At 36.7% G+C, this 10,927-nt stretch overlaps 1 protein-coding gene across 7 annotated transcripts in view; it reads left to right on the top strand.

Moving 5' to 3' along the window:
* The first annotated feature begins 1,672 nt into the window (after positions 1–1,672).
* Positions 1,673–10,927, top strand: part of LOC134535153 (nose resistant to fluoxetine protein 6-like) — a 49,383-nt gene continuing 40,128 nt past the window's right edge. For 2 of the 7 annotated variants that reach the window (XM_063374135.1, XM_063374139.1), the window contains exons 1-2: positions 1,673–1,939; positions 6,685–6,862. In XM_063374135.1, the coding sequence (XP_063230205.1) occupies positions 6,727–6,862 (136 nt within the window). In that variant the 5' untranslated portion in view covers positions 1,673–1,939; positions 6,685–6,726. The remainder of the gene's footprint in view (positions 1,940–6,684; positions 6,863–10,927) is intronic. The other 5 variants (XM_063374140.1, XM_063374137.1, XM_063374136.1 and 2 more) reach the window with 4 other exon arrangements.

Below are 10,927 nucleotides of genomic sequence, written 5' to 3'. Positions count from 1 at the left end.
TTATGAATTTTATGAAATAATACACTGAACATTGTCTTAACAGGGCAAACTCAAGTGCGTACCTCTTCCTTTAATGGCTCTGAATTTCATTGAATCAAAACTCGCCTTTAAAAATTGCTATGAGATTTTACATGCTCAACAGTGCACCAGCTGTAGCGACCATGGAACATTTTTGACTGTCCTTTGGATGCACTAATAAAGTTGTTTACTTTGGACAAAAATGCTTGCACACACATGGGTGACAGCAAGCAGCGGGGTCTCCAGCATGTAGGCCCAGGCCTACCCAACATTTTCAAAATTGAAAATTGGAAATAAGACTTTTTTAAAAGTACACAATTCATATTTAATATTATGGCATTGAAAAGGGCAGTTGGCAATCAAATGAAACTATATATTCGCCTGCAGATTTGTAACATTATCTTTGTGTTGTAATAGACATCTTATATTAAAACACGTTTAATCCTAACAATTAACATTGTGGCCTTTATAGGTATTAAGGTGTATTTTATTGACATACAATCGTCATATGTTTACAATAATTGTTACGATTAATCTCTTACACATATTGAACTTTAGAGAGAAATAAATTACCACCAGAAAACCACAAAACTTAACCATTTCGCACCTGAATTTAAATATTCCCCGGACCACACTGTGATATGTGATATGGTGCCCAGAACACCCCCCTCCCCCCCTAAAGGTAGAGCCCGAACTCCCAAAACTGTGCATACGCCCCTGGGGTACAGTCCGGGCCTAATCAAAAATTATTCCTGCAACCGCCCCTGCTGATAGCAAGGCAACAGTTATTAATAAGGAAATATCCATAAAGAAGGGTTCGAGGAAAGGGCAATGCATTTTATGGGATTCCTCTCATGGTGGAAGAGGGTGCAAGGTGCCCATACAGAAATAAACAATCAAAGGAAGAACGTAAGTTATTAAGAGGAAAGAAAAGGATAATATCGTGTGTGAAATTATTAAGATCCCTAAAAAAAACTTCTATACTAACCAAATCTTAAAAAGAAATATATTTCAAATAATTTATTTTACAATTGCTTAACAAAATGTAAAATAAATTTAAATTTACTTATAATTGTAATATATTTTACGTTTGAAGGTTTGTTTATTACAGAAATTTTTCTACTGGATTTTATAATTTAACAGTCTAATTTTTTCATTTTTTTTGTTCAAAAATTTTATGAAAACCCATTTGCATTTTTTTTTATTTTATAAGCTCTATTGACTTTGTTTTGAACATTTATTTATTTAATTACTTCTCTCTGTTGACCCCTATACATGTATGTAATACAATTGGGGTATAGAGAACGTCATTCAGATCTCCGTAATGAAAATATCCGGCCAACAAAACCAAGATGTTCAGGTTCTATTTAGTAATTTTTTTTTTTTTTGATATTCTCGTCATTCATGCACAATGCAGCCTTTTCTAATTTCTTCTTTTTTTTTTTCATCTTTCGAAAAGGTTGCAGGCGCTGCTAGTGCGTCTTGCTACCGCCCATTAGCTCCTCATTAATCTTTGCGATGCACGGAAACCGAGAGAAATAAGATCATTCCCAGAACTGCATGGTGTATGGTGAGGCTGATTCCAAACAAGGACACGGTATACAGCGAACAGCGATAGTCGATGAGTATAACTCGGAACACGTGGATATTTTGTAAAGTGAAAGTTGGCAGTCCTGGAACGAGCCGCGAGGTCGCGACGCTTTACGCGCTCGAGCGACTCCACGAGATACTAGCGGAGCGGCGGTGGTTGCAGTCTCTAATGGGTACCTACTGTACTGTACTGTGGAAACTCAGTACCCGCGCTGAACTCGCGCGAGCATAGAACATACAGGGTCTGTTCGTAGATGTCTAGTCTGTCACGAGATGATGTCAGCTGCTTGTCTTCGTCGCAGCTGTGAACTACGATAATTCATACTCGCAGGTAGGTTTTTTTTACCATTCTTGATGTCATCTCAGATGAAGCCTGATATATCATTTAGGTATTTAAGAAAAATTGGTTGTCTGTAAAGTCGGTTTACGGACGATAGTTTAACGTGACAACGTCGTAACAAAACATTGATGAAATGATTGCATTCGTTTATGAATAAAATTGAATCATTTTTATTGAATTATCACTATTTTGTATGGATATAAAGAAGGAGGGAAATGATACCTACAATTTAATTTATATATTTACTTTATTTGCACTCATTAATTCAAATATGTTTATTACTTTAACGAACAGATTATTTTAACTATAACTTCTATACGTGTTTGCTATTTAACTTCTTCCAATATGTGTTATTCTGTTAAGGATAGGACTAAGATAGGAAAAGTAGGAAACGAATGGGAGTGTTTCAAGTTTAATGTGCCTCGCAAAAGGCAAATCGATGGTTGTTCCAATCGAGTGGAAGAGAGATAGATGCGGCGCAAGCGTACAATGACCGTAATGGGACACAGCGTAACGGGACCATGTTCGTAACGGGACACTTTTTCGTGCGTGCAGCCGGCGTTCATCGATTTATTAGATGTCACGTCAAAAGAAACTCTCATAACCTAGTCGGGAACCACACGTACCGTATACCACACTAAGGACGTAGCAGGGACGTTCAGTTGGTTCTAGATCCCTCCCTCCCAAGATATAAATATAAAACAGGCGAAGACTTAAATAAGTATATTACAGCAACTTAATCATATACGTTTAGTGAGAATTTTTGGAAGGATTATTTTATTCAGTATCAGTAGGTTTCTATAACATATTTACTTGCTATTATAGTCCGACATTCTAGCACACAGAAGTGGCAGGAATTGTGTTTTCATGTCAATATTTAATACCGGTTTGTACACGTGTTAACTGTAAATATGTCTTACATACAAATTTATAATGTGTGTTTAAAGTATTTTATTACATTATTATTTATATATGTATTTGACTTGTTCGAAAGATATCAAACAAGTACCGTAGACTTAAGAACAAATTATTAAAAACAATCAAATAGGTACAAACCATAATATAAAATGTACAGAAAGTTTACTATTTCTATTATTTAAGTAGGACAGTCTTTTTTATAATTTATTATAAAGAAAATGTACATAAAAATTATATAATCATACTGGACTCCAAATTCACAAAATTCTGGACGGCCCTCACCACACACATAAATTGGGGATCAGTATATGTAGCCTACTTATTGATTAGTTATAAACCATTTGGCATTTAAGTTTCCGTTTCGCGTTTGACCAAGAAAAAGGACCATTTTTCTGGTCTCTTCGACGGTCATTTAAATCATGGACTTACTTTGCTTCGTATCCACGACGAAAGGAAACGGTGAAGGTAGTTTTGCAATTGCGTGTGCGGTTTGGTGTCGCAAGCACCGGTCGTGTAGCCGTGCGTGCAGTGAGTGGCCTTCGCCTCCTTGCGAGTATCGCCTCGAGACACCACCGCAGTCTTACGCCCGGCTCACACGCCATGTTGGCTCTCTTTTCCGGCGAAACACAAAAGCAACCATGCAAACGAAGGATATGGCTATTCTGATTTTCTTTACAGAAGCGAGAGGCACTGCATTGCAAAGAGAAAGCTTCACGCTACACGCTGTCGGTCGCTGGCGTCTGGCGCATGCGTCCTTCTGTAGCAGCACGTTTCTTTATGTAATAGCCACACCTCGTATAACTCGTAGGTTTAATACCAAAAACTTACGTCTGTGTAACGACCAAACATAACAACAATTGGTAAAAAAAATCAAGGGTTTAAGGACAAAACATTTCGTAACTCCCTTAGTAAGCATACTATCAAATCCTTTTAATTTGTTTGTAAATATTATAATTTTAATCCAAAACTTTTGTCTGAAACAATTTTTGTTAAGATTAATTAATTAATTATTTCCTCCCAAGAGGTTGGAAAATAACAGGAGTGAAAATAAAAAAATATATATATAATTTCTGAAGCATGTACACTATTAAATCTGTTTTTATTTTTTTTAAACCTTAAAATATTAACATATTTCGTCTAAAATAATTTTTCATACGACTAATAATTACTGCAAGAGGTGGGAAAAACAGGGTTGAACGACAAAAAATTCATAACTTTCTTAGTAGGCAAAGTATAAAATACGTTCATATTGTTTGTAAACCTTATTTAAGTTATCCAAAACTTAAGTCAAACAGTTATTGATACAACCAACCATTGTTGTAAAGAATGGAAAAACAAAGGTTAAAAGACAAAAAAAAAATCATGTCTTCCTTATTAGGTAAACTATAGAATAAATACCAGTTGAGTATAAATATTCTAAAAATGATCTAAAACTTTGGCCTGTAACAAGATTTGATAAGACAAACCATTAATGCAATGAGTTGAAAAAAGGGTTGTAACAATAATAAATACAAATTCCATACCATTTGCACTATTGAATCCGCTCTTATTTATTTTAAATTGCTAAGGGGGCTTTGTCATTTCAAAATATTCAAAATTCCTTAATATCACATTTGTTTGAATTTATTTTAAATTTTTTTATATTATTCTAAGCCTTGGTCCAAGGCAAATTTTTATACGCCCACGTATTAGGTCAAGGAATAAAAAATAGTGTTTGACGATCAATAAAAAATTTACTGTCTCAGTAGGCATAATATGAAAAATTGTTATAAGCTATTCAATTCTGGATGCATTTAGTTAAAAACATTCGAATAAAATTCGCTGCATGAAATGTAAAAAAAAAATGCATTAATTTTAAAAAAAAATTCTAAAAGTTGATAGAAGTTTCCAGAACATTTCCAGAATAAGTAGGTACTTCGAAATCTACCTATGCCTGCAGACTGTGCCAAAAAGGATTTTTTTTTTTTAAATTTCATATCTTTAGTTACTAAATCGATAAATAACTATTAACACAATATTTGGTTCCATACACATTCATTTACAAAACCAGAATGAATTTTGTGGAAGAAGGAAGATTTAGTGATGAATAGGCACACACACATATAAAGACTGCAAACGTTTCCCTGTCCAAAATTGCTCGTACTGCTTAACTTGTAAGTTTTCAATTAATTTTGTCAGCATTAAGGCCCGTCTACAATAGCAATGTCCTAAACTGTGTCCGAAGGACACTCGTCGCTGATTGGTCCACGTGACCCTCTGACGTCACGCGTCAAGTGGGCGAAGGTCCGAACCTACTTGGTCCGAAGACATTCGTCAATATGAACTTTTTGTCCCAACCTGTGTACTTCGGACACAGAACAGATTACTCACGATATTTGAATTTCCAGTTCCCGTTTGAAAACGTGGTGTTTGTTTTTGTTATTGAAGGAAATGGAAGGTGTAATTCAAGAAGAGCAAGACGACATTTAAATTAGTGCTGTTCGATTGCTGTGATATGAGTTCATTTTTTAGCATTTACATTTGCCACTTTGCCTTACTGAATAAATATATAAAATTGAACTCCCAAAACTTTCAAAAGTTCAATCTCAAACTGCAAAGAATCAAAACAAAACAAAAAAAAAATGTTTGGCACATTTACTGCGCTCTGGTAGCAACTTTAGAAATAAATACATTCGGACATCGGACATCGCAATTGTGGACAGGGCAGTTTTCGGTGAGACAATGTGAAGTCACTCACATTCGGATAAGGACACGGACCACGCACAGGTTCGGACTATTGTAGACGGGCCTTCGCCCTGCTACGAGAGAGAAACCCCCCAGGCACACGTAGTCACCGGGTGCGGGCGCTGCACATGCCGCAGTCACGTGACTTCCTGCGCCGCCTCAGCAGTGCTCAAGGTCGCGGCTCTGCTGGCTGCTGACTGGGTGTGACTCGCTACCCTCGGACCTCGCGCACCGCCTCCCCACCCGCCTTTTGCCATTATAGAGCACATCACAATAGACTTGAAAACACTGTGGCTGAGTTTCGTAAGCAGTGATTATGTCAGAATGTACCTATCGTAAGTGACAATTTTTATCTAAAAAAATTTCAGATAGCCTCAAAATGTGTTTTCAAGCATCATATATTTTTTAATTATTCCAGGTGAGGACTCCCTCACTGTAGGCATGCCATAACCACTATCCCATATTACCAGGGGGGAAAAACGCCTATCTAAAAAATATTGATCTAGTCCTAGCCCCCGTTTGCACACTCCTCCACAATGTTCGGAGCCCAAACAAAGTGGCCACAGAGACTTGGTTTGTCGCGAGGCTGAACCATGCTGTAACTGTTTCTGAATCCTCGTTGGCTGGTTAGTTCGCGAGAAACAGTCGCTTCTTCCGCCGCGCCTGCCTGAACACGACCGGCAGCACTTCCAACTGATGCAGCGACGTATCAGTGGTTGCTGTAGTCCGCGCTGTACAGAGGAAACTGCGCTGGTTCGAATACTAGTACATTGTCGTGTAGGTTTTCCGTTGTTCCTCTAAATCAAGCACATGACGTAATAATTCCTAACTGTAGTAGACAATGGTCAACCATTCTGAATAATATATTTGTATTGTGTAACGTGTTTCTGTCTTTAATGCCCTTGCTGGCGATGTGACTCAAGAAGCAAGAATATGTAGCTAGAGAAAGTTGTGTAACTAATCCTCACAAACAATTCTTCAAAAAATTAATTGTATTAATTGATTTTCTTCCTTTTGTTAAAGTATGTTGTTGTATGGCACCATGTACCCTCCTCCCCCAAGAAAGAGGTTGCATTCCCCCCTTTCTTCCTCAGTTATCAGTTTTGAGCTGGATACATCTCGATACCAACAGCACCATGTCCATCAGGGTTGACGCCAAGGGTTGGAGGATGAAGACTGTGACGTGGTTGGCTCTGGTGTACGCGGCCCGCGCATGTGCACAAGGACTCTGCGACACCGCCTCCTTCAACAGGAACCCCATCACCGGACAAGGTACGGCGATACTTTTTGTTTATGTAAGCTTATATGCTGCTGTAGTGACTGGTTGAGCAATCACCATGATAGTGAGTTACGGCTTCACCTCGCCCGTAATTTTGTCAGGGCCTATGTTTGATAGGGAGAAGGGCAGAGGGCGAAAATCTCCGGTAACCGGGTACCAAGGGATCCGGTTGAGTTTTGAGATTTTTTGATTAGTGAGTTTGCCCTGATAGCGGGACGAACATTACATGTGTATTGCTGATATAATTGATGGGAAAAACTACTAGTTATGTGATATGCACAGATCATGTTTACAGTTGTGACCATGGTAACGTTTACAATCTAGATATTTTCGATGTCCAAACATCTTAACTCTCGGTTTACGGCATTTGGTAGGACTAATTTCGTGAATGGAATGAAAGTCGATTGGAACGGTAGTGTATAAACACGGTTCTGCCATTTGTGGAAGTCTCGGAAATCTCGAAAATATGGCAGATTCACTTTCGCGAACATTGGGGGCATGTTCTAAGTGCGTTGGTGTAACAGATCAAACATTATAATAGTACAACTATCCTTTCGTACTTGATCACTTGATGTTATAATTTATGTCATAAAAATTACAACATAAAAAAAAGACATAATTTTGACAATCCTTAGTTAACATTGAACTTTAGAGATATCACAGCGTTTGTCATATTGTAGAGCAGCGGTACCCAAATTTTTTTCGGCTAGGGAACCCTATGATCTACTTTTCTTTTGGCGGAACCCCAAAACCCCTTCAAAAGAAGTTATTTGACAATAATTGTGCCTGATTTATGGCATTCGTCCTGACTCACGGAACCCCTGTGACCCTGCCACGGAAACCTAGGGAACCGCTGATGTAGAGACACGATAAATTGTTAGCCGACATATATTAGATGCCATGTTGAATTAAATAATTTCGTGATGAAACTTTTACTGTTAAATCATAAATGTTGAATCAATTCAGTAAGTAGGTATAAGGTTTGTTTGTAGGAAATATTTACAGACTGATTTCTGTAGTTTAGGCAAAAATAAATTTACATACATATTCTTAGTGTTATATGTTTTAAAATGTTTAAGGTTAATGTTATTCGACTCGACGGGAGTTATTGGGGGGGGGGGGGGGGGGGGGAGAAAATTCCTCCCCTTAAGAGCCGAACCTTAAAAAAAAAATGGTTTGTTGTTTATTAGTACCAACACGAATACATTTATCAAAGGATATATTAAAGAAAGTTTCGTATCGTTAATTATAAATTTGTATGTGCCTTTTTCAAGAAATTTTATCAACATGACGTTAGCAACACTGTTTGGAGACTGTAGTGTCCCAGTTAGGGAAGCCTATGATTCACTCATCTTTCTGGACATACCCGAGTACTTACGTTGGCAAGCCTTTTTTTCACAGATGAGAGAGCCAAACCCGAAGTTCCACGAAGTTCAGCTCGCTCTTTTTTTTTTTTTTTTTTTTTCGTTCTATCTCATTTTATAAACCAGTGTGGCATTAAATTTTGCGGTCGATTAGGATAGGTTAGCTACAATATAAATACATACTTTAAAACATTGTGGATGGTTGGTTATATTAGGTAAGTATAGCTACATTAAAAATACTGTAAAATCATTTTATGGTTGCTTAGCAAATAACTTTTTAATATAATAATAATAATATAATAACAATTTTTACACCTGCAATTGGGCATCCGCCCGGTGGCAAGGAGTTCCCACCCCCCAACTACCCTCACTCCTCCCCCCTCTGGAGCCACCTTCGTAAGTCCTTCCCTCCTCCCAGATCCAGTGTCCTCCCCTCAAGCTCGTTCCACTCTCGCCCCGTCGAAACCGTTTACATGATTTCACAGTATCTTTAATGTAGCTGTCCTAACCAAATCAACCGTCCACAATGTTTTTAAGTATTTATAATGTAGCTAACCTAATTGATCATTAGTTATCATGAGTTGTATTTATTTAATTACAATTAACAAAAAAAAAAAAAAAAAAACGAAGATGCACGATTGAGCGTTTGGATCGCTCGTCTTTTGAAAGAAGGCTTGCCAACTGAGTATTCGGGTATGTCCAGAAGGACGAGTGAATCGTAGGCTTCCCGCCCTTTCCCGACCGGTTAGCTTCGCGCGCTGTTAAAGTAAACAAGCAGCCGGACTGTGGTAGTTGTTTCGGTAAACCATGTATTTTGTGAGCTGTTTGATACAAAGACTACTAAGCATGGTTTTAAATACGAAAGAAACATGACATTTATTTTAATACATTGTCTTCCTAAGTTTCAATATTATCGTAGAATTTTTGACGTGGTTCAAGCCTACCTACCTAGTCACTGAAAAATTTCAATTTTTTTTTTAAAATACAATTTCTGAAGTAAACAAATTATATTTTAAGCAAATAAGTAATAATTCATTTTCTGTGTGTAGGCCTATCTAATTGCTATACTATTATTAAATACATAGCTCGGTCCACTGACTTGATTATTTCATTATTCCATTTTCATTAATTTTACAGGAGCCACGAATAATATATTACAGCAACATGTCAAGGTTAAAATTTTTAATTAGATTTATTGGGAATAAGAGAGGTCTCCAAACATTTAAGACATTCTTTCAGAATTGTAGTATTTCTAGGTTACCTAGATTTTGTAATTATCCAGTTTTGAAGGAAACCAGGCAAATAATTTTTTTTTTATTTTTGGGTGAATAAGTTGAAATTAATCTCAGTTTTATTTGCCGAAGACCTTTTAATGCCCAGAGTATTGCATTCTACTTAATCTGAATTTTTTGAAAAGAAAAAAAAATGAATTAACGAATTAAGCTTTGTAATAATATTTAAAAATTTGTAGGTTAATAAATTGAATTATGTTTATCAGGATGGTATTATCAATATGTCTATTCTATATTGAATATTCTAGGCCCAAGTTTCCATGAGCTGGGATTTGCCAATATTAATCTATGTTTTCAGGTATAAGTCCTTGATTTCCATTTCTGGTAATTTTTATTTTTGATTAGCTGAAGGGCAGCCATTCTCTCCCCCCCCCCCTCCCCCTCGCAAAGACTCATCGCTGTTTCGGCCCTGATTTGACTGCTACATTTAGTTTTAAAAGTACTTAAAAAGGTAGCACCACATTCATGCTGCTTTAGAGAATCAACAAAATGTTAAATAATTTTGACACCATGTTCGTTCCAACCCAATTTTCGTGGATAATAAATAATAGGTATTTTTAACATTGCGATTATATCTTGTTATGACTATTCAAGTGTACAATATGTACTCCAGAATAGTTTCACTACCATAAAGTTTACTTTGGCACACCAATAATGCTTAGTACAACCTGCGATGTTTGCAAAAGTTAATATACACGAGTGTATGTTGCCACACGTGGGTATGCCATCTTGACATCTTCAGTTCGTGGCTATAGCACTTACTGTATGCATGCGTTCAACCTGCTAAAACTCTTTAGTGTAATGCATGCTTATTTCATTGCATTTCTGGTGCATTCTAAACATCCACCCTTACGAACATATAAAAATGCTACTTAAAAGTAGGTGATGATAATTTAGCTCTAGGGGAAAGTGTCGCAGGTTCAGCGTTGAGGCATTTACATGCGACACATTCGGTTGGTACTCCTGAGAAAATTATAAGTACCATTTTGTTAGACAGAATTATAGTTCAGTTTTAAAAAGAGGAAAAATTTTTACTTTTTTCCCCCCTAAAATAAATACTTTTCTTATACTTATCACACTTGGTATTATTTTCAAGAATCTTACGATAAATTTGGTGTCCCAGTTTCGTATTATAAGTGTATTTGCAACATGAGAACACATGAATTTGCTAGCGACCGAGGTGAGATGTTTACACTCACTGGCGAGTACTGCAACACTCGCTCACAATTTTATTTTGGGATTTGAAGATTTGTACACTAAGTTATCAAAGTTGCTTAAAGTGACTCTTATGTTTATTTCTTTAAAAAATTAAAATTCAGTGAATTGATAAGTCAAGGTTTGACTTACAAGTTCACAACCTTACATATTTTTGGTTGAAATTAATTAATACAACAGATTTCAG

This window comes from Bacillus rossius, chromosome 8 (assembly GCF_032445375.1).
Source record: "Bacillus rossius redtenbacheri isolate Brsri chromosome 8, Brsri_v3, whole genome shotgun sequence".
NCBI classification, from domain to species: domain Eukaryota; kingdom Metazoa; phylum Arthropoda; class Insecta; order Phasmatodea; family Bacillidae; genus Bacillus; species Bacillus rossius.
The sequence above is the reverse complement of the archived record's forward strand: the minus strand, read 5'-3'. Positions and strand labels throughout refer to the sequence as shown.